General features: G+C 37.4%; 1 protein-coding gene across 4 annotated transcripts in view; it reads left to right on the forward strand.

Annotated features, from left to right (window-relative positions):
* PCCA (propionyl-CoA carboxylase subunit alpha) overlaps window positions 1-25441 on the forward strand; it is a 429187-nt gene that overhangs the window by 256481 nt on the left and 147265 nt on the right. For all 4 annotated transcript variants that reach the window (XM_017503569.1, XM_017503572.1, XM_017503570.1 and 1 more), the window contains one exon: window positions 18051-18153. In XM_017503569.1, the coding sequence (XP_017359058.1) occupies window positions 18051-18153 (103 nt within the window). The remainder of the gene's footprint in view (window positions 1-18050; window positions 18154-25441) is intronic.

Raw genomic sequence — 25441 nt, forward strand, 5'->3', positions numbered from 1 at the left:
AAAAAAAAAAAAAAAAGTAAAGTGATAATTTTAATGCCCAGTGTAACCATTAGTATTAGTAAAAGAAAAATAAAGGGAATTAAAATAAGACAACATTGATTTAAAACAAAAAAGGCAATAATAAAGGAAGAGAAGGAGAAAAAAGATACGACATATAGAAAGTAAAAAGCAAAATGGTAGATGTAACTCCCACTTGATGGATAATTAATTATATTAAATATAAATGGCTTAAACATATCAAGGGCAGATACCAACAAAATAGATTTAAAAATGTGATCAAACCATATGCTTTATAAGAGACACAGTTTAGATTCAAAGGCATAAATAGGTCAAATGTGAAAAGATGGAAAGAAGTATCAAACAGACATTATATTTGTAATATTATCAGTATTTTTTTACTAATAATGCTGATGTCAGATAAAATAGATTTCTTTTTTTTTTTTTTTTTTTTTTTTTTTTTTTTTTTTTTTGAGACAGGGTCTTGCTCTGTCACCCAGGCTGGAGTGCAGTGGCATCATAGGTCACTGCAAGCTCAAACTCCTGGGCTCAGGCAATCCTCCTGCCTCAGTCTCCTGAGTAGCTGGGACAAGAGTGCATGCCCTAACACTTGGCTATTTTTTTGTTTGTTTTTAAGTAGACATGAGGTCTTGCTATGTTACCTAGGCTGGTCTCAAACTTGTGGGCTCAAGTGATCCTCCCACCTCAGCCTCCCAAAGTGCTAGGATTATAGGCATGAGCCAACACACCCAGGCTTTTTTGTTTTGTTACCAAGAGACAGGGTCTTGCTCTTTCACTCAGGATAGAATGCAGTGGTATGATTATAACTCATTGCTGCCTCTAATTCCTGAGCTCATGTCATCCTCCTGCCTTAGCCTCCCAAGTAACTAGGAATACAGGTGTACCCCACACACCCAGCTAATTTTAAAAAATCTTTTTAGAGGTAGATTTTTTCTATATTGCCCAGGCTGGTCTTGAACAGCCAACCTCAAATGCCTGGCCTCAAGTGATCCTTCTGCTTTAGCTTTCTAAGTATCTGGGATTACAGGCATGAGCTACCAAGATAAAATATCGTTCCAGACAAAATAATTGCTAGAGACAGAGGGATACTTTATAATGATAAAAGGGTCAATCCATTAGAGAGCTATAACAAGTATAAACATATATGTACCTAATAACACAGTTCCCAAATATGTGAAGCAAAACTGAGACAAAGAGAGAAATAGACAATTTAATAATACACCACTTTGAAGAATCAGTAGAGCAACTAGACAGTATATCAGCAAGTAAGTAAAAGTGTTGGACAGCCCTATAGACCAAATAGACCTAACACGCATCTCCAGGATAATCTCTGCAATGCAGCAGAATATACCTGTCTCAAGTGCATGTGTAACATTCTCCAGGCTAGACCATATTTACCATACCGTAGCATGCCATATACTAAGCCAAAAAACAAGCCTTAATAAATTTAGTAGAATTGAAATCATACATAGTATGTTTCCTGACCACAAATTAAATGAAATTAGAAATCAACAACAAGGGAAATTTGGGGAGTTCATAAATATGTGGAATTAAGCAGTAAACTCGTATATAACCAATAGATTTAAAAAATTACAGAGGAAACTAGAAAATATTTTGTGATTAATATAAACACCACCACACCCAAAAACATGTGGGCTGCACATAAAGTAGTACTTAGAGGGAAATTGAGAGCTGTAAATTCATGTATTAAAAAAAGAAGAGGCCGGCACGGTGGCTCATGTTTGTAATCCTAGCACTTTGGGAAGGTGAGGTAAGCAGATTGTTTGAGCCCGCTAGTTCAAGACCAGCCTGGGTAACATGACCAAACCCCATCTCTACAAAAAATACAAAAATTAGCTGGGTATTGTGGCACATGCCTGCAGTCCCTGCTATTTGGGAGGGTGAGGTCAGGGGATTGCTTGAGCCTGGGAGGCAGAGGTTGCAGTGAGCCAAGATCGTACCACTGCACTCCAGCCTGGATGGCAGAGTGAGACAATTTCTAAAAAAAAAGAAAAAAAAAAAAAAGCCGGCTGTGGAAAAAAAGGCATGATAGCTCATGCCTGTAATCCCAGTTCTTTGGGAGATTGAGACTGGAAGATTGCTTCAGCCCAGACGTTTAAGACTAGCCTGGGCAACATAGGGAGACTCTGTCTCTACAAATAATAATAATGATAATAATAATTTTAGCTGGGTATGGTAGCACATGCCTGTAAATCCCAGCTACTCTGGAGGCTGAGGTGAGAGGATTGGTTGAGCCCAGGAGATCAAGGCTGCAGCCGTGAGCCAAGATCATGCCAGTACACTCCAGCCTGGCTGACAGAATGAGACCATGTCCCAAAAAAAAAAGAAGGAAAAAGAAATCAATCAACTTATCTTCCACTTTAGGAAACACAGAAAAATAGAGCAAACTAAACCCCAAAGCAGAGGGAATAAAATACTAAAAAACTAGAGTGGAAATAAATGACATAGATACTAGAAAACAATAGAAGAAATCATTAAAAGCAAAATGTAGTTCTTGGAAAGATCACAGAAAAGATAAACCTGTAGATAGGCTGACCAAAAGTAAAAGAAAACTCAAATTTTAAAATCAGGATTAGTGGAGGTATACCTACTGACCTTAGAGAAATTAAAATGATCATAAAGAATAGTGTGAACAATTGTCTGCCAACAAACAAGATAACTTAGATAAGATGGAGAAATTCTTAGAAAGATATAGACTGCTGACACTTTCTCAAGAGAAAGTAAAAAATGTGAATAGATTCATCATAAGTAAGGAGATTGAACTAATCATTGCAAAACTTCCTAGAAAGAACTCAGGACCAGATGACTTCACTGGTCAAAACAGTTAAAGGAAAATTACTTAATACTAATCCTCACAAACTCTTCCAAAATCCCAATTTACAAAACCAATATTATCATGATTCAAAAACCAAATAAGTCATTGCAAGACGAAACTGAAGGCTGATATCCTTCCTAAGTATTAATGCAAAAATTCCCAACAAAATAGTGGCAAACTGAATCCAAGAATATATACAGTGACATACATTATGACCAGATGAGGTTTCTCCTAGGGATACTAGGTTGGTTTAACAGACAAAAGTCAATCAATGTGATACATCATATTAATAGAATAAAAGACTAAAACCACAGGATTATTTCAAATGCAAAAAAAAAGACAAAAACAAAAACAAAAAAACCCTGACAAAATCCAACAGCTTTTCATGATTGAAAAAAAATAAAAACAACCTACTTGGAATAGAAGGCAACTTCCTCAGACTGGTGAGGAGTATCTATAATAAACCCACACCTAAAAATAAAGGCATCTAGATTGGAGAGAAGTCAACTTACCTCTTTTTGCAGATGAGATGATCTTACATGTAGAAAATTTTGAGGAATTCTCAAACAAATCTGTTAGAACTAATGAGTTCTGCAAGGATACAGGATACAAGAATGATATGCAGATATCACTTTTGTTTTTGTACAGTAGTATTGTACAAGCCAAAAATAAAATTAACAAAAATATATAACACTAAAAAGTATACAGTACTTAAATATAAATTTTTAAAAAGAAGTGCAACACTGAAAACTATAAAATGTTGTTCAAATAAAGATGACCTAAATGAAAAACACCCTGTGTTTTGAATCAGAAGACCTAATATATTAGATCACCAAATCGGTCTACAGATTCAGCACAATCCTTATTAAAATCCCAGGCGCATTATTTTTGAAAAAAATAGACATCTGATTCCAAAATTCAAGAAAATGCCTTTGCATTATAAAAGAGGAATAAAGTTGGGAGGCTCCTACTTCCCTATTTCAAAACATTACAAAGCCACAATAATCAAGACAAAGTGGTACTGGCATAAGGATAGACATCCTAATCAATGGAATAGAATCGAGACTCAAGAAATAAATTGTTATACTTATGGTCACTTGAATTCAAGAAGGGTAGGAAGAAAATTCAATGAGTTAAGATTAATCTTTTCAGTAAATTCCGCTTGGGCAATTGGTATGCACATGGAAAAGAATGAAGTTGGTCTCCTTCCTCACAGTATACACAGAAATGAACTTTAAGAATCATAGACCTAAATGTAAAAGTTCATACAACAAAATTTTTGGAGGAAAACATAGGAGTTAATCTTTGTTACCTTTGGTTAATCATTTCTCATATAAGGTGTCAAAAGCACAAGCAACAAAAGAATAAATAGATAAATTGGACATCAGAATTTAGAATTTATGCTTACAAAGGGTACGATGAAAAAAATAAAAATATATCCCTCAAAATGGGAGACAATATTTGCAAATCATATACATTTAATAGTGTTTTGTCTAGTATGGGGAATTCTTGCAACCTAATAATAGGACAAATGACCCAATTAAAAGATGGGCAAAGGATGTGAATAAAAATTTTTTTGCCGGGCACAGTGGCGCATTCCTGTAGTCCCAGCTACTCAGGAGGCTGAGGCGGGAGGATCGCTTGAGCCCAGGAGTTCTGGGCTGTAGTGTGCTATGCTGATTGGGTGTCCGCACTAAGTTCGGCATCAATATGGTGACCTCCCAGGAGCGGGGGACCACCAGGTTTCCTAAGGAGGGGTAAACTGGCCCAGGTCGGAAACGGAGCAGGTCAAAACTCCCGTGCTGATTGGTAGTGGGATCGCGCCTGTGAATAGCCACTGCATTCCAGCCTAGGCAACATAGTGGACTCCGTCCGTCTCTTTAAAAAAAAAAAAAAAAACAACATTAAGAGTAATTTTTTATTTTTAAATTTTATAATTTTAAAATTAAAAAAAAATTTTTTCAAAAAGGATATAGAAATGGCCAATAAGCCCAGAAAAGATGCTTTGTATCATTAGTTGATAGGAAAATGCAAGTCACAATGGGATACCACTTCACACCCATGAGGATGGCTACAATCAAATACACAGTAGTTGGTGAAGATGTGGAGAAATGGGAACCTTACTGTTCCAGGTGGGAATTTATGACTACAGTGATATGAACTTGGAAGTAATTTGAAAGATTCTTAAAATATTAGACTATTACCATATGACCTAGCTATTCCTGTCCTTGGTATATACCCAAGGGAAATGAAACCATGTGTCCACAGAAATGTTGTACACAAATGTTTATAGTGGCATTTTTCGTAGCCAAACAGCAGAAACAACCCTAATATCCTGCAAATGATGAATAAGTATATAATAGTAAATAAAATGTGGTATGTTCATAGAATGGAATATTTTTCAGCAATAAAAATAAATGAGGCATTGATATGTTCTGCAACATAGATGAATTTTGCAGAAATGCTAGATGAAATAATTCAGTCACAGTAGATCACAAATTTTCCCAGAATTAGCAAAGCTATAGAAATTGAAGGTACATGGTACCTTAGGGCTGAGGAGGGGAATGTGGAGTAACTGCCCACATATCTAATGTTCCCCTTATGAGGCAATGAAAACCTTTTAAAGTTGCTTGTGGGGATGGTTGCGTAACTTTGTGAATATACTAAAGACCATTAATATGTACACTTCAGATGGGTTAAATGTATGATATGTGAATTTCATCTCAGTTCAACTGTTTAAAATGTTTCTAGTTTGTTATGCATTTTATATTTAAGAATTTGTTTTCTTAATTGTATAATCGAAGTTCAAATTTTAGGAATTAGGCATTTTTTCCTTCTAGTTTGATGGAGTCTTTAAGAATATTTCTTCTCTCAATTTAGTGCAAGAATAGCTTTTGGAAGTAGCAATGTCAAGTGTTCCTGTGCTACCACCTGGAAGGTGGAAGTAGTAAATGTATGTGAACCCATGTTCTGTCCTTTCTTTCCTCATCTGCCTTGGAATGCAAGTGATACAAAGTTAAAACAACACAGAAAAGTTTCAATTTCTACAATGGCAGTGTAGTGTATTTTCAATGAATTCCTCTCCAGATAAATAATTATAAACTGTAGACAAAATATAAAACACAACTATTTGAAGGCTGTAGATACACAACCAAATACGATCCCTAAAAGAAGGAAACTACAATGAGTGAGATGCGCATTTATGTGGCTTTTCCTCTGAAAGCAGTCACTATTGCATGCATTAAAGCATGGCCGGAATTCAGTTATTGGCTTGAGGTCTCAGAGAATGATGTTCAGTGTTGTCAGAACTGCTGGAAATTAAGCAGGGATATCATGGCAAAAAGGGAGCAACAGAGTGAAGAGCTCTATATGTGAATTTAGATTCTCTCTGATTGTTGGTTGACCCTAGAAATGTGCATGCATAACAAAGACTCCAGGGATCCCAGAAGATCCCAGACCTGCTGGATTGCTGAATGAACTGAGCTAAAATTTCAGTTGCCTACTAAGACTATGATAATGTTGGAATCTGAATCTCATCAATTTGAGGTACTTGTTAACACCTTGAGCTTTCCATTAAAACCCTGGAAGGACCATGCCTTGGGAAAAAAGACTGTTTCTCGAATAAATTGTTTGGACTTTTTATTTATTGATAGCAAAACCAAATAATTCCTTGCACAACAAAAAACTGAGCCTCCACAACTTTAGGATTAGTAATTTAACTGCCTACTATAATAACGAGTACTTTTCAGAGGGAGATAGCATGATGAGTAGAGTCCAACAACATCGCCACAATACAGTTTACAATAAACATTTACGTGGCATGCAATTTAAAAATTAAAAAACCCATAATCAAGAGAAAAAGCAGTCAACAGAAATCAATCAAGAGATTACTAAAATGTTAGATTCATGAGTAAGAGCTTTAAAGTAGCTATTAAAATCATTTCAAGTATTAAAGATGAAAGTGAGGGCAAAAATAGGGAATATCAGCCTAGAAATGAAAATTGAAACACATTACTAAGTGGAAATTCCAGATCTAAAATGTCCTATATCTGCAATGGATAATTTGCTGGATAGGCTGAAAAGCATACTGGTGATGATAGAAGAAGGAATAGGTAACTTTGAAGATAGAAGAATAGAGATTATGTAATGTGAAAAAAGAGAAAAATATGTTTTAAAAAATTGAAGAGACACAAAAGGACACAAAGTTTTGGAGGTAAGATATGTTTATTACTTTGATTGTGGTGATGGTGTAATGACTGTATGCATATGTCCAAACTAATCAACTTGTGTGCATTAAACATACAGTTTTAAAAAATGTCAGATACACCTCAATACAGCTGTTTAGCCAAGGTGGACAGATCACATAAGGTCAGGAGTTTGAGACCAACTAGCGAACATGGTAAAACCTTGTCTCTACTAAAAATACAAAAAATTAGCCACGTGTGGTGGTGCATGCCTGTAATCCCAGCTACTGGGGAGGCTGAGGCAGGAGATTCACTTGAACCTGGAAGGTGGAGGCTGCGGTGAGCTAAGATCTTGCCACTGCACTCTGGCCTGGGAGACAGAGCGAGATTCCTCCTCCTCAAAAAAAAAAAACCCAAAAAAAGCTGTTTAAAAAAATGGAAGGGTTGGGCACGGTGGTTCACGCCTGTAATCCCAGCCCTTTGGGAGGCCGAGGCAGGCGGATCATGAGGTCAGGAGATTGAGACCATCCTGGTCAACATGGTGAAACCCCATCTCTACTAAAAATACCAAAAAAAAAAATTAACTGGGCATGGTGGTGCATACCTGTAGTCCCAGCTACTCGGGAGGGTGAGGCTGGAGAATTGTTTGAATCCAGTGCTTCAGTGTGAGACTTTGTCTCAAAAAAAGTAGAAGATAGCCTCAGTGACTTGTGGGCATTATAAGTTATCAGGAAGCAAGTATTAAGAGGCACAGAAGGAAAGGCTAGAGAGTGAAGACATTTTGGAAAAAATATTGAACGTTGTCTTTTTAAGATTGGAAACAAGACAAAGTTGTCTGTTTTTATCATGTTTATTCAGTATTATCCTGGAGATCCTAGCCAGTGCGTTTGGAAAGAAAATAATAAAAGGCATAGAAATCAGAAAGGAAGAAGTAAAGTTGTTTGTATTTACAGATGACATAATTGTTTGCATAGAAAACCTTATAGGAATCTATAGAACAATTGCTGGAACTTAGAAGTTTAGCAAGATTACAGGATAAAAAGGCAATTAAATACAAGTTGTATTTGAATAAACTAGCAACAATGGGAAAATGAAAATTGGAGTTCCACCTAACATAGCATAAAAATATGCAAGCAAAGTAAACACCGTCACTAGTTAGAGTATAAAGGAATGCAAGAAATAACAGAGCCTAATGATTGCAAAGGAAGCTTTCCACAACAACTTACTTGGTTACTTAAGAAAACTCTAAGGAACCTGTCATACAGTGAATAAAACTAAGACAGAAATAGGCATAAAGTTAACAAAAGAGATTCAAGACTACCACACTTTAGGAGATAAATTCAAAATCAAAAGAAGTAAGAGTTATATCCTGCTCATGGACTGGAAGAGAAAATATTAAGATGTTAATTCTCTCTACAGTAATATAGATTCAATGCAGGCCCAATAGTAATTCTGTTGGGATTGTATCTTAGGGAGGATGTGGAAGAAATTGGCACATTGATTTTGAAATTTCTATGGAAAATGCAAAGGGACCTCGTATTAGTTGGTTTTCATGCTGCTGCTGAAGACATACCTGAGACTGGGCAGTTTACAAAAGAAAGAGGTTTAATTGAACTTACAGTTCCACATGGTTGAGGAGGCCTCACAATCATGGCAGAAGACAAGGAAGGGCAAGTCACATCTTATGTGGATGGCAGCAGGCAAAAAGAGAGTTTTGTGCAGGGAAACCCCTATTGTTGTTCTCTTTACCATCAGATCTCACAAGACTCCTTCGCTATCACAAGAACAGCACAGGAAAGACCTGCCCCCATCATTCAGTCACCTCCCACGGGGTACCTCCCACAACACGTGGGGATTTAAGAAGAGATTTAGGTGAGGACACAGCCAAACGTTATCAGACCTAGAATAGCTACTGGGAACAAAGTTGCAGGACTTGGTTTACAAATTTTCCTGAAGTGTCCTCAACCCTGTCTCCTACCACACAGGAAAGTTAGATGCATCATAGATAGACCTACATATAAAACTTGTAAAATAAAACATGTGAGTGTGTCTTCTGAACCTTTGTATCCAGTCAAAAAACTTATTAGCAAGGACACAAAAGCACTAAACATAAAAGGAAAAATTAATGAGGTAGATTTTGTTGACACTAAAAACTTCCATTAAAACTGCAAAAAGGTACCACTACATATATCAGAATGTCTAAAATCCAGAACACTGACTATCAAACGCTGCTGAGGATGTGGAGCAACAGGAGCGCTCATGCATGGCTGGTGGGAGCAGAAAATCGTAAGCCACTTTAGAAGACAGTTTGGCAGTTTCTTACACAACATAATCATCAAGGAGTTGTGTTCCTTTGTATTTACTAAAATGAGTTGGAAACATATGTGCTTACTAAAACCTGCATGTGAATGTTTATAGCAGCTTTATTCATAATTGCCAAAACTGAAAAGCAACTGAGATGTCCTTCAGTAGGCAAGTGGGTAAACTGTTACATCCACAGAATGGAATATTATTTAGCAATAAAAAGAAATGAGCTATTAAGACATGAAAAAAGAGGATGAAAACTTAAATACATATTGGTAAGGGGAAAAAGCTAATTTGAAAGGCAGCATTCTGTATGATTTCAGCTCTAAGTGACATTTTGGAAAAGGCAAACCTATGGAGATGGTAGAGATCAGTGATTGCCAAGCGTTCGGGGGAGGGAGAGAGGAATAAATAAGTAAAACAGGGGACTTATAGGCAGTGAAACTACTCTGTATGATACTTGAATGCTGGACACATTTCCTTATATATTTGTCAAAACCCACAGAATGCATAACACTGAGTGAACCTTAATGTATGAACTTCAGTTAACAGTAACGTATTGATATTAGCTTATCGATTGTAACAAATATACCACACAAATGCGAGATGTTCCTAATAAAAGAATTCATGTAAGGGAGAGCGTGTGGAGAAACTGAACTGTTCAGTTTTTGTCAACCTAAAACTGCTCTAAAAAATAATGTCTTAATTTTTTTAAAAATTTGCTAGAGGAAAGACATTGTTAAGAAAATTCATAAGCAAACCACAGAGGTGGAGAATACTTGCAATACATAAATCTGACAATGGCCTTGTATTCAAAATAAAGAACTTTCACAAATGAATAAAATAAGGCCAATGACCTAATAAAAATGGGCAAAAACTTGAATATAAATGGCCACTAAACACCATGAGGTCCTCAGCATTACTAGTCATGGGGGAAATATACATTTAAACTGTGATAAGATGTGGTTTCCCAGCCACTAGCCTGGCTAGAATTAGAAAGACTGACAGTGGCAAATGGTGGCAAGGATGTAGAATAAACTCATTGCTGTGGGAGCATAGAAATGTTAGAATCTTTTGGAAAACAATTTGGCAACTCATATAAAATTAAACCTACATTTAGCCTAGGACTTCTACTCCCTAGATTTTTTATCCCACTTGAAATGAAAACATATCTCTTTAAGGGGGGAAAAACCATGTACAAAGATTATCTCTAGTGGCTTTATTTATAACAGCCCCGAACTGGAAACTACTGAAATGTCCATCCGCAGGAGGACGAACTCATTTTGGTAGGTTGGTGCAGCAAACCACTTCTTAGCAAGAAAAAAAGGATGAGCTAGTCAACAATGTGGATGCGCCTGTAAAACATTATACTGAGCCAAAAAGCCACTTTTTTTTTTTTTTTTTTTTTTTTTTTTTTTTTTTTTTTTTTTTTTTTTTTTTTTTTTGAAGCTCAGAACAGGCAAGCATAATCTCCAGTTGACTATTAGGGGTAGGCAGAACGAAGTGACTGGAAAGGTGAATGACAGAACTTAAGATCTTGGAATTTCACTGTATATAAGTAGTGTAGTAGTCGCCTTTTAAAAAAATAACAGTTGCTGAAACAAAAGAGAGGGATTTTCAGATATTTCTGCACCAAATTATGATAATAATAACTAATTTAGCATGTATGTGCCAAACACTCAGGATTTTACACCTTTTATCTCATGTAAGCAGCATAAGGGTTAGGTGTTCTTATTATCTTTGTCTTGCTGATAAGGAAACTGAGGCACAAGGAGGCCAACTGAGTTGTGGATGGAGGTTGCACAGCTTTTGTAGGCCTGCACTTGGTCAGTGAGACATGGGGTCTGCTGGAGTGACAGCTGTGCCAAAGTGCCTTTCCTGGCTAATTGTGCCCAATGTCTAAACAGAGAATCTTAAGCCCTTATCGGTGGAAGAAGGAAAGGGAGTATGCATAATATTTAAATATATGAGATTTTGAGTAACATTACATATTCTAGCCTAGATTCAGATGTCATTTGTGTATTTGTAATGCTAATAACACCAAACTTGGGGGTGTTCCCTATTTCTCAGCATGATTATATGATACAGACTCTTCCACACAGTCTCATATATTTGAACATACACATTTTCAATTGCATGTAGGCAGAATTCTAATCCTCCTCTATGCCAGTTCCTAGCTTTGAAGAGGTTCTCTGAAAATGCTGCTTTTATCTTTCTTCTGCAGTGATGAACTTTAATGTTGGAGTGTTGTAAGTTCTCACATAATAAGGCTTAGATTTTTGTTTGGTTTGGCAGTAGACTTCTGTTTAAAATTCCTTTAATCTGTTCATTCCGTGCTTTTTATATTCATTTTAATAACTGATGACTCTGTGAAGAATTTTATTTGAATTTATTGCACTAGTAAAAAACTACTAAAACTTGTACTTAACTCTTCCTCCATCTCAACATGCTAAAAGTGAGTTTTTCAGTGAATTGTTGAATTTTTATCTTCACTGGGAGTTGTTCCTCCCCTTCCCCAACCCTAGGGAAATAAGAAACAATTCATATACTGGATCTAAAGTTTCATTAAAATTGCTTATGCCCTGTCTCAGGCATTTTAAGTGGGCCATCTGTCTAAACATCTCTCTCTCCTTTTTTTTTTCTGATCATTTCCTCGACTTATTCATGAGCCATGGGAGGGCTCCTTTGTAGTCTCCATGTAGCTGGTTCTGTCTACCCCCACTGAATACATCTATGTGCTTGCATAACATATCTTTTCACCGTGCTGGAAATTCTCTGAACTTGGTTCAGATGAATGGCCCACTTTCTGAAGGCCTTTTTCTTCCCTCAAAGATTTGTATGCAGAAACTGACCTCAGTGGCCATGGAATGCTGCATATTATTCTCGATCATTTTACAGCCCACCCACTGTGAAAGTTATGATGAAGCATTTCTTAACGATTCCTTGACCGTTAGCATTGTTTTAACTCAGTATTTCACTTCTAAAGAGGTGATGGCACAGTCAAAAACCAGCTTTCTTGAGTGTCTGATAATTATGGTTTGAAATGCTTATAATTCTTTCTAACTGAAGATGCTGGGAGTTTTTGTGTTTATACAGTCTTCTTTTAGAAAATGACATGTAACAGCAAAGTATTTAAGTTAGTATTACTTGTACACTTTTGAGTAAAATATTCCAGTAAGTTAAATGTATTAGTATTAACATTAGTGACAGCCAGCTGACAGTTATTTGCCATCAAATATAGAAAAATTTAGTTTTTGTTGAGCATGTTCATCCTGGCTAGCTGATGATCAAGCAGACAGACCTGGTTAGAGCTATTATTGTATTGGCTTTGTGAGTCACTGTTTATGTGAATTCTTTTTTACTGGGGTTTTTGGTTTTGTTTGTTTTTTGAAGAGATAGCTTAATTGATATCAGCCTTGCAGGTGACTAATAAGTTGCACAGATTAAATTTTTGGTCATATGACAGTATCCTTCACTAGAAATGTAATTCATTAAAGGACACTGTATCATTTCTATGGTGAGTTGAATGAAGCTCCAAGACCTTTTTCCCCTCTTGTCAGAGAGTTGTGCATAAAAATCTTCTTTGAGACTATTTTGAATTTAATGAATGTGTATAATTCTTTTCTAAACATTTAAAATATAATTATAGGTAATTGTAACTATCATAAACCTGTCTGTGCTGGCTAAATTAATAAGAATGTTTCAAAGTAAGTGTTATAAGTGTACTTTAAATGATTCTGCAGAAATAGAGCATGCATTCTTCCAGGTTTGTATTTTTTTTAATGTATAGTTCATTTCTACTGCAAAGGATATTTATATTTGCTAATTAACTGGCATATATGCCCAACCCATCCATTTTATTTAAAAACCAAAACAAAACTGTTTACAAACTTATGTCAAGCCAGAAGGAATCTTTGCAAATTTTGTTTGTAGAAGAGTGGACTTATGAAGAGATTCCATACTTTTGACTCTTTTTTTTGTATTTAGAGGTCTTTCACAGTAAAGCCTTTTTCCTATATCCTGTTAACACATCACCTTAATTGTTAGAAAAAAGCTGGGTACTGTTGCTCACACCTGTAATCCCAGTACTTTGGGAGGGCACAGGAGGAGAATCCCTTGAGGCTAGGAATTTGGACCAGTCTGGGCGGCATAGCAAGACCTCATCTCTCAAAAAAAAAAAAAAAAAATGGTAGTGGCGCACACCTGTAATCCCAGCCACTCAGGAGGAGGCTGAGGCAGAAGGCTCCTTTGAGCCTAGGAGTTTAAGGCTACAGTGAGCTATGATTGGGTCTCTACACTCCAGCCAGTGTGACGGAGTGAAAGACCTTGTTTCTTTCTTTTTTTTTTTTTTTTTAGAAGAAGCAAAGAAAAATTTATTGACGCCTTAGAATCCAGAGTGGAATCAATTCAGTAGGTGTTAGCAGATTTGAAAGTTCAGTTGTCTAGAAGCTCTTCGAGGAAGATGCTGTCGTAGTTGTTGCGGATCGTGGATCCACACGCTCCTGCTCCTGCCTCAGCACTGTTCGCTCTTGCCGAGAAACAAGTCAGTGAGGAAGCCGGACAGCAGCCATGGCTTTTAAGGATACGGATACCAGAAAAACACCTATGGAGCTGGAGGTGGCAGTTCACCACAAATCACTCTAACGAGCCACACATAAAATCCTTGGAGAAGGTGTATGCTGACTTTTATCAGAGGACCAAAGGAAAAGAATCTCAAAGTGAAAGGACAAGACCTTGAGAATCACTACAAGAAAAACTCCTTGTGGTGAAGGTCTAAGACATGGGATCATTTCCAGATGAGAATCCATAAGTGACTCATTGATTCCCACAGTCCTTCTGAGATCGTTAAGCAGATAACTTCCATCAGTATTGAGCCAGGAGTTAAGGTGGAAGTCACCATTGCAGATGCTTAAGTCAACTAAATAAATTGATTACCAGTTGTTAAAAAAAAAAAAAGAAAAGAAAAAGAAATTGTTAGCAAAGTGCCACTGCAGGGCTTAAATGTGTACAAGGAGCAGTAGCTTCCCATCACTTGCCTAGTTCAGCTGGGATCCACTTTTATAGGTGTAGTAATGTTGGTTCAAACAGATTGAATAAGTTCTCAGGTAAATTGCTAGTGGAAGAACAGGCTGAGATTTAGACCTGGATGTTTTAACTCAAAAGCCTGTGCTCTATCCATAAGCTCCCTCCTGGGGCAAATTATAATATATATGAAACAGATGTGAATCAAAATAAAACAATGGAAAAAAATAGTACTTAGGTTTTAGAGAGTGGCAACCACATCTCACCACCATCTGTAAGGTCCCTTTCTGTGGGAAGTGGGTTCTGGGTGGGAACAGGATGTCAGGATTAACAACGTTCCAGTGCCTCTGGAAGTAGAGACTCATTACATAACAGAGGGGGTTCTCAATCCCTACTCCATCAGGCTACTACATTTTGAAAAATATAGCATATGATATAGATAAAATGGAAGAAAGATCTCTTGAGTTTATGCTATAATTAAGGAACAATTTGTGAGGGAGGCAATATTTTCCTTGAAGGATTTGTTAGTGTGAGAAACAGATGAAATGAGGATCCAAAGTTTCCGTAAAGAAAGAGGTTTTAGTTATAGGGGAAAGTAAGAATATAGACCGAGAGCTGGGACAGCTACTCATAATAAAAGCTAGCATGTACATATCTAATTTAAACAACACATCCCTGTCAGTGCAGATTTTAATTTTTATACATAAGGAAACCGAGACAAACAGTTTGCTCTGGGTTTTGTGCCAGCTTCTGTGAGTCATCAAAGCCTGAGTTCAAAACCACTGTCTTGCTCTCTGCCTCATGGCAGCTTGGCTTAAGAGTCTGGCCTAGGCCAGGCATGGTGGCTCACGCCTGTAATCTCAGCACTTTGGGAGGCTGAGGCGGTGGGATCACGAGGCCAGGAGTTCAAGACCAGCCTGGCCAACATGGTGAAACCCTCTTTACTAAAACTACAAAAATTAGCTGGGTGTGGTGGCGCATGCCTGTAATCCCAGTTACTCAGGCAGTTGAGGCAGGAGAATTGCTTGAACCCGGGAGGCAGAGGCGATGAGCTGAGATTGTGCCATTGTATTACAGCCTGGGTGACAGAGCGAGACTCGGTCTCAAAAAAAAAAAAAAAAGGGTCTGGCCTAATCTGGCCCAACCAGGTAGATAAATCAGAGAATACGCAGAAATAAAATTGAATGCAAAAGGTGGGTTCTTACCTTTTTTTTTGAGACGGAGTCTTGCTCTTTCGCCAGGCTGGAGTGCAGTGGCACGATCTTGGCTCACTGCAACCTCTGTCTCCCAGATTCAAGCGATTCCCCTGCCTCAGCCTCCTGAGTAGCTGGGACTACAGGCGCACGCCACCACACCTGGCTAACTTTTTATATTTTAGTAGAGATGGGGTTTCACCATGGCCAGGATGGTCTCGATTTCCTGACCTCATGATCCGCCTGCCTTGGCCCCTCAAAGTGCTGGGATTACAGGCGTGAGCCACTGTGCCCGGCCAAGGTGGGTTCTTACTTTTAAGGGCATTGAATGATAGTTAGGTTAATAAAGATTTAACTTGGTGTGAGGTAGAAAACCATTAAATGATCATGAGTAAGGTAGTGACATAATTCTTAAGGAAAGCACAGATTTAAGAAAGCCAAGTTGCACAGTCATCTAGATGTGATGCTGTTTCTGCAATCACAATACCCCTGTGAGGTCAGAGTATTGACCCTGTTTGAAGTGAGCAAAATGAAGTCTTAGTAAGGTGATAGGTATAGTCCGGGTACACCTAGGGAGTATCCAGGAGCTTGGGGCACACGCTTCTCCTGTTGCACCTGTGCTCTGTCCCCTGGGCAAGCCAACCTCCCCTTCTGCTCATGCTTGGTGCGTGGTAGACACTCCTCACATTCTTTTCTATTTATCCCTCCTCTCTTTGTCTCCATCCTGTGCTAGGAGCTGGGATACAACAATAAGGAATGATTTTGGTCTTTTAGGAACCCCCAGGACACTGGGGAGACAAGCATATAAACAAATAAATGCCCGGTAGAATAAAGGTGCTAAGAAAAAAAGGAAATGGCTGGCACAGAAGCCCTCTCTTTCCTTCTTCATTTCTGCTCAGACCCTTTTCTTTCTCTCTCCTCCTCCTCTCCCCAATGTCTGTTGTCTCTCTCAACTTCCCCTCAGCCCCATTCATTCAGACTCTCCTGTGTGAGGCTCTGTCCCTGAAACAGTTCTCTTCACCCTACCGGAAAGAATCTTCAAGGCTTGTGTGTACAGTGTGCATTATTGTTGATACATTTTTTACTTTTATTTTTACATCTATGGTATTTAAAACATATCCTTATCTTCAGAGTAATTACAGATCAAAAAGTGGTAGATCAAATACGAATATGTATTTAAAGTATTAATGTTAATCATCAGATATTGAATCTAGTGGTGATTTGATCAGAAGCATAGATTTGTGACTCTGAATTTTTTTTTAATGCTGAATACACAGAGACTTCTTTTGAAATTTGGTGGGTTTAAATGAAAACATAACTTGGAACATTTTTTCAGAACTGTGGTTTAGGCTAGAATCCAGATACTACAAAATGCTGGTGTTTAGTGCTTACTAAATACTACTTCACAAGTATAAATATGCAATACTTAAATTAGGTTAATTGAGAAATCATTAAATTTTGTTACTTTAAAAAATTGTGGAAAACATTTATATTATAAAAATGTTTTTGTCTTTGGCTGCTTGATATAGATTTTCTGAACCATGTAATACTGATCACATGGAGGAGAAGACCCATATGATAAGACTAACATAGTTCATAGATAATGGAGTCCTTTTTGGGGGGGTTAGGTGATAGGGAAAACCAGGGCTAGAAAAGAAGTAGTGTGTAAGTTCCCAAGATGAGGACCCTGTTTTACTTCTCTTTGGTGGCCCAAAACTTAGCAACTTAGCACCAAGCACTTAGTGTTTGTTGAACTCATAAGTCATTTAGGGTTTTGTTTTTATTTTGTTTGTGTGTGTGTGTGTGTGTGTGTGTGTGTGTGTGTGTGGTGTGTGTGTGTGTGTCTGTGCTAAATAAAAATAAAGCACAGTGACACACACATAATTGATGTTGTCCTATTATATAAGTGGATAGCTAAGTAATTTTTAAATTAATTTTTTAAATTTTGTAAATTTTTAGTAATAACATAAGTATCGTTTTTTGCAAAAAAAAAAAATATATATATATATATATATATATATATCCTAGCTAATATACTAAGATAACTATCATGAAGAAACAGTCTATATTATCTTAAAAGTAGAATAATGCAGGGAAGTTCATTCTTTAATATAGTTTTAGTGTCATCACCTATAAAGAACAAAATGATTCTCTAGGCCAGATCATGCAAACTCAGTAATTCGTTTTATGTCTCTGAAGTTTAAGGCATGACATACTTACTTATTTCATTGTAATAAAAAAAATATGCTGAATAGTAACCAAATATTGGAAAAAACTAATACTGCTTCAGGCAGATGAATTTGTGAATGACTGTAACAATTAAGCAACTCAAATTCATAGAATAGATGATGGTTCTTAGAACAGATGTTAAAAATGTTCTCAGATACATTCTTTGGCAGTTTTATCCTGCACACTTTAAATCAAAGGAAAATTAGTTTATTGAGAAATAGTAATATAAAATTATTAACTCTTTTTCTTTTCATTCTACTTCAGAGTGCCTGTTATTAAGCCAGACATAGCCAACTGGGAGCTCTCGATAAAATTGCATGATAAAGTTCATACTGCAGTAGCATCAAACAGTGGGTCCACGTTCTTGGTGAGTTTTCTTTCTTTATTTTCTTGGTAATCTTAATATTATCTATGAATATTTAAAGCCATTTTTAACCTGTTCAGTGACTCTCATCTTTTGAATTTATAGTATCTCTGTGTATTTGTTTCATCTTCTTTAGGGAGCTGAATGGAAATGGAAATTTTTGTTCTCTTATGCTAATTAGGAAATGCATTTCTAGATTTAGCCACATCCTAAACTCACTTTCTGATACCTGATTCATTTTTCTTTTATGTTATGAGAGGTAATACTTTCACCTTTGTTACAGAGAGGAGCATTTTGAATTATAATTCCAAATGTATGATAGTGGTGGTAGGTAACCATTCATTTAAAACAATCTGAAACCTCACATAACATTATCTTTAGATCTCATGTTTCGAGACACTCTTGAGGCCAAATTTACCTTGTGGTGACATTCTTTTTGTTCTTAAACCCCTTGGATAGTGTCCAAGACAGAAATGCTATAGTCGGAATTCTAGTCTATAGTGGACAATGTTACAGTAAGATTTCAGTGTTTATACTGTAGTGTGAGTGATATGTTTAAAACTGTGATTCACGTGTGCCAGAAAAATACCATTAAGAGTTGCTATGTTAGCTCTGGATTGTATTTTCAGCCTGAACTCAAGGAAGTTGCTATTAACATACAGTTAATGCCATTTTGTTTTGGGGAAACAAATGAATTTTTATCAGAATATTGAAACCAGATGTGAAAATCAAAATAGTATAATTTCACAGAAATAAGACCTGGTGTGGCTTGAGAAGGATATGGGAGTTTCTTGATCTCAGTGAGAAAATATCTCAAGTCAAAGATTCATTTCTTCCACAAATAACTGTTGCATGCCTACTCTGTGCCAGATCAGTTCCAAGCTGTTGTCCTGGGGAAGCTGACATTCTTGTGTGGTAGTCAGACTCACAAATCAATGATGTCAGTCCATGAACTAAGGGTAGTCGCCTTGGTTTTTTTTAAAGTTGTGATTCACTATATGTGCCAAAATTACTAAAATGTTGGTTACTGAGAGATAACTTCACTCAGCTCTCTTAAAATGAAAGCTATGATGGAGTTAAACAGTTGTCTTGAGATCTTGTGTAACTCTCTACATTCCACGTATTGACATGGTTATTTCAGAAAAACAGCTTTGTAAGTGGACACTTAACCAGAGATCAGGTTGAATAGTAAATTATAGGAAGTGAGTAGTAAAGAGTATCAATATTACAGTGTAGCATTGTTTTTCCCCTGGAGGAAGATTAGCTTTACAAAAATGTGGTGTTGGCATAATTTTGAGTTCTGTATTGAGTCACCACTGAAGCCTTTCTGTAATCTGTTATTCTGATACAATGTTCTTTTAAGTAGTGCCTTGCCTTAATAAAGAAAACTGTCTAGATTACTTCTTACAGCTCTTTTTTTTGAGATGGAGTCTCACTCTGTCGCCTAGGCTGGAATGCAGTGGCATGATCTCAGCCCACTGCAGCCCCTGCCTCCCAGGTCCAACTGATTTCTCCTGCCTCAGCCTTCCAAGAAGCTGGGACTACAGGCGCATACCGCCACACCCAACTAGTTTTTGTATTTTTAGTAGAGATTAGGTTTCACCATTTTGGCCAGGGTGGTCTTAAACTCCTGAGCTCAAGTGATCCTCCTGCTTTGGCCTCCCAAAATGCTGGGATCACAGGCAAGCTGTTGCTTCTTTATGCTTGTTTTAGATTCCATGTTGAAACATTAGACCTCAGGCCTGACTGCATATGTGGTATCTTTAAAATTTTTTCTCTGAAAAATTATCTCCAGCTTCACTTTTTAGCTTATGAGGAAAACAAGGCTGTTTTTAAAACACTTCACAGTTACTGCATTAAAAATTTCCCTGGATAATACCCACGTCAGTATATAATATTGGAAATGATTTCATATATTTATTGGCTTAGCTACTGTCGGAGCATCAAGAGCCTAATGAAAGGCATATTCTCATGGTAGCGTAGCCCTTTTTCCTAGGCGAATTTGAATTGAGCTACTTTCATTTGACATCAGTATTATGAACGGAGGCAGGTTGAACAGCGTGGTGTAAGTAAAGGCTCGTGGGTATAAAGATTTCAATAGTATGGCACTGTTGTCTGCTCTTAGGGTCATAGACGGGAGAGCTATGATTGTTAACTTAGTTTCTCAGATCACCCACTGTCACATCAAGAAAAAAATTAGCCTACAGGTGACAAGCTAGGTCTGGGTTAATGACTCTGGAGGTAGTACAGGCAAAGGCTTTATTTAGCATACAGTAAAGTTTTAGGTGCCCACATTTCCAGGGCTCTTTTGTTTAATTTTTAGAAGTTTAAATTATGAGATATTTCTAATATAGAAAGTACAGCAAATGTTGCAGATTTTCCTTACAGATCTCCTATTTAAAAAGAAAAATATATAGATTAAGCTAAGTCCTTTCTTTATATCATCCTGTTCTGCTTTCTCCCAAGAGGTGGCAGCTAACCTGAAGATGCTGTGTGTCCTTCCTGTAGGTGTCGTTAAGAATTTTGGTACATATGTATATACCACAATAATGGTAAAAAGGAAAGTTGCAACAATATACATACTTAATGGCACCATTTATGCAAATTTTAGGCAAAATAATTTCATTTACAATAGAATCAAAATGACTAAACTACATAGGAATATATTTAACCAAGGAAGCAAAAGGCTTGTACCCTGAAAACTATAAAATGTTGCTGAAAGAACTTAAAGAAGGCACAAATATATGGAAGGATGTCTTATGTCAAGGACTAGAAGACTTAATATGGTTAAAATATCAGTACCTCAGCTACTTGAGGCTGAGACGGGAGTTTCACTTGAGCCCAGGAGTTTGTGATCAACCTGGGCAACATAGCAAGACTCCATCTGTGGGGAAAAACAAAAGAAAAACAAAAGAAGGAAATGTCAGTACTACCTGAAGTGATCTACAGATACAATGCCATCTCTATCAAAATCCCCAAGTATATTTTGTTGCAGATGTAGATAAACTTATTCTAAAATTCATGCAATTTCAAGGGGTCCCAAATACTCAAAACAATCCTGAAATAGAAGAAGAAAGTTGAAGGCCTCATACCTCCTCATCTCAAATCTTATTGCAAAACCACAGTTTTCAAAACAGTGTGGTACTGCACACACACACACACACACACACACACACACACACACACAATGGACTAGGATAGAGAACCCATAAATAAACCCTTGTATATATGGTCAAATGATTTTTGACAAGAGTTTTTAAAATATTCCATGGGGAAAAGACAGCCTTTTCAACATGAATGAATTTGGGTCCTTCTCTTACTCTGTATACAAAACTAACTCAAAATGGATCAAAGACCTAAATGTAAGAGCTAATGCTTTACAATTCTTCGAAGAAAACCTAGGGGAAGGCCAGGCACAATGTCTCACACCTGTAATCTCAGCAGTTTGGGAGGCCAAGGCGGGTGGATCACTTGAGCTCAGGAGTTTGAGACCAGCCTGGCCAACATGGTAAAACCCCATCTCTACTAAAAATATAAAACTTAGCCAAGTGTGGTAGCGCACCCCTGTAGTCCCAGCTACTTTGGAGGCTGAGGCAGGAGAATCACTTGAACATAGGAGGTGGTGGTTGCAGTAAGCCGAGATCATGCCACTGCACTCCAGCCTGGGTGACAAAGTGAGACTCTGTCTCAAAATAAAAATAAAAATAAAAAAGGTGGGATGAATGCATTGTAGAAATAAAAGTTAAGTGAAGTATTCATAGTAAGAGAAGTGTAAAGTATTTTATGTCTTTTAGGTCTTTATTCTCATTGCTGAATACAGCTGTCTGAATGAATGACAGAATTAATTAAAAAGTATAAAACCTGCTAGACACAAAGTGGAAATATTATTCAGCTTGTCGTGGTGATAAACCTGAAAGTACCCAAATAGCAAACTGATTTTTATTTATAATTATTTTCATGATCCCTTCTGGATTCCCAGGATGTTTTCCATTTCTCTCTCAGTATAAATCAAAACTGCTCAAAATAGTTTTTGGCTGGGTACAGTGGTGTGCACCTGGAGTCCAGCCACTCAGGAGGCTAAGGTGGGAGGATCCTTTGAGCTGAGGAGTTTGAGCTCAAGCCTGCCTGGGTAACAAAACTAGACTCCACCTCAAAAAAAAGTTTATGTTGAAAGAAAACATTAACACCGTGAACACCTTAAAGATGGTAAAAGACTAAATTTATATTGCATATGATTCACTTGAAAGCAATAATTGAAAGAAGAGTGTCAGAGTAGTCCTGATATATAAGAAAAATTGTTAGAAATTTGGCCTTCCTAGTGGTGGAAAAATGAGCACTGTACATGCACTTTTTGAAAAGTTTTGCCAGACGTTTCATGTTTACTACTAATACACTAGAAAACAATTATGTATGATCCTAGATATTGAATTGTTACAGTGAGCCAGCGATAGAAATTTTTGTAAGGACCTTGTAAATGACCATTTAAGAGTAATACATGGTAGACTCCTTAGACTTTTTTTCTTTTATAAATATATAACATTTTATACATTTATGGGGTACATGTGAGTGTTTGTTACATGCATAGAAGGTATAATGGTCAAGTCAGAGTATTTGATGTATCTATCACCTTGGGTGTTTTTTTTTTATTATTTCTATATATTAATATCAGTTCAGTTCTTCTTGTTACTCTGAAATGCACAAAATATTGTTGTGTTGCTAAGTATAGTCATCCTAGTCCATTATCAAACATTAGAATTGATATCTTCTAGGTTTCCCCCCAGTTTACTCTCCTTTTTATTTATGCGTCATTCAGGAAATATTTATTTTGCATGTATTTTTAACTTTTTTTTAAAGGATCACTTTTAATTACGGGTAGAGCTGTAAACTTGATAGGATATTACAGAGCTGAACTATTTGTAAAATTACAAATCCCTTCACCAGCATTTTTGCATTTGCTGAGGAGTGTTTTACTTCCAATTATGTGGTCAATTTTAGAATAAGTGTGATGTGATGCTGAGAAGAATGTATATTCTGTTGATTTGGGGTGGAATATTCTGTAGATGTCTTTTAGGTCCACTTGGTCCAGAGCTGAGTTCAAGTCCTGAATATCCTGGTTAATTTTCTGTCTTGTTGATTTAATATTGACAGTGGGGTATTAAAGTCTCCCATTACTATTGTGTGGGAGTCTAAGTCTTAGAGACATTTGTAGGTCTTAAAACTTGCTTTATGAATCTAGGTGCTCCTGTACTGGGTGCATATATATTTAGGATAGTTAGCCTTTCTTGTTGCATTGATCCTTTTACCATCATGTAATGCTTTTCTTTGTCTTTTTTGACCTTTGTTGGTTTAAAGTCTGTTTTATCAGGGACTAGGATTGCAACCCCTGCTTTTTTTTTGCTTTCCATTTGCTTGGTAAATCTTCCTCGATCCTTTATTTTGAGCCTATGTGCGTTTTTGCACGAGATGGGTCTCCTGAATACAGCACACCAATGAGTCTTGAATCTTTATCCAATTTGCCAGTCTGTGTCCTTCAATTGGGGCATTTAGCCTGTTTACATTTAAGGTTAATGCTGTTATGTGTAATTTGATCCTGTCACTATGATGCTAGCTGGTTATTTTGCCTGTTAGCTGATGCAGTTTCTTCACAGTGTCGATGGTCTTTACAATTTGGTATGTTTTTGCAGTGGCTGGTACCCGTTTTTCCTTTTCATATTTAGTGCTTCCTTCAGGAGCTCTTGTAAGGCAGGCCTGGTGGTTACAGAATCTCCCAGTGTTTGCTTGTCTGTAAAGGATTTTATTTTTCCTTCTCTTATGAAGCTTATTTTGGCTGGATATGGCATTCTGGGTTGAAAATTCTTTAAGAATGTTGAATATAGGCCCTCAATCTCTTCTGGCTTGTAGAGTTTCTACAGACAGATCTGCTCTTAGTCTCACAGGCTTCCCTTTGTGTGTAACATGACCTTTGTCTCTGGCTGCCCTTAACATGTTTTCCTTCATTTCAACCTTGGTGAATCTGATGGTTATGTGTCTTGGGGTTGCTCTTCTCAAGGAGTATCTTTGTGGTGTTCTCTGCATTTCCTGAGTTTGAATGTTGGCCTGTCTTGCTAGGTTGGGGAGGTTCTCCTGGATAATATCCTGAAGGGTGTTCCAACTTGGTTCCATTCTCCCTGACACTTTCAGGTACACTAATGAAACATAGGTTTTGTCTTTTCACATAGTCCCATATTTCTTGGGGCCTTTGTTTGTTCCTTTTCATTCTTTTTTCTCTAATCATGTCTTCATGATTTATTTCATTAAGTTGATCTTCAATCTCTGATATCTTTTCTTCTGCTTGATTGAGTCATCTAGTGATACTTGTGTATGCTTCACAAAGTTCTCATACTGTGTTTTTCAGCTCCATCAGGTCATTTATGTTCTTCTCTAAACTAGTTATTAACAATTCCTCACCTATTTTCAAGGTTCTTAGCTTCCTTGCATTGGGTTAGAACATGCTCCTTTAACTTGGAGGAGTTTATTATCCACCTTTGAAGCCTGCTTCTGTCAATTCATCAAACCCATTCTCCATCCAGTTTTGTTCTTTTGCTGGCAAGGAGTTTTGATCCTTTGGAGGAGAAGAGGCATTCTCGTTTTTGGAATTTTTAGCCTTTTTGCAATGATTTTTCCTCACCTTCGTGGATTTATTCTACCTTTGTTCTTTGATGTTGGTGGCTTTCAGTTAGGGTTTTTTTGTGGATGTCCTTTTTGTTGAGGTTGATCTTATTCCTTTCTCTGTGTTAGTTTTTCTTCTAACAGGCCCCTCTGCTGCAGGTCTGCTGGAGTTTGCAGGAGGTCCACTCTAGACCCTGTTTGCCTCGGTATCACCAGTAGAGGCTGTAGAACAGCAAAGATTGTCGCTTGTTCCTTCCTCTGAAAGCTTTGTCCCAGAGGAGCACCCGGATGCCAGCTGGAGCTCTACTGCATGAGGTGTCTGTTGACCCCTGCTGGGAGGTATCTCCCAGTAAGGAGGCATAGGGGTCAGGGACCCACTTGAGGAGGAAGTCTGTCCCTTAACAGAGCTTGAGCGCTGTGCTGGGAGATCTGCTGCTCCCTTCAGAGCCAGCAGGAAGGAACATTTAAGTCTCCTGGAGCTGCACCCACAGCCGCCCCTTCCTGCATGTGTTCTGTCTCAGGGCGATGGGAGTTTTATCTGTAAGCCCCTGACTGGGGCTGCTGTCTTTCCTTCCTTCCTTCCTTCCTTCCTTTTTTCCTTCCTTCCTTCCTTCCTTCCTTCCTTCCTTCCTTCCTTCCTTCC

This window comes from Cebus imitator, unplaced genomic scaffold (genome assembly GCF_001604975.1).
Source record: "Cebus imitator isolate Cc_AM_T3 unplaced genomic scaffold, Cebus_imitator-1.0 Scaffold312, whole genome shotgun sequence".
NCBI classification, from domain to species: domain Eukaryota; kingdom Metazoa; phylum Chordata; class Mammalia; order Primates; family Cebidae; genus Cebus; species Cebus imitator.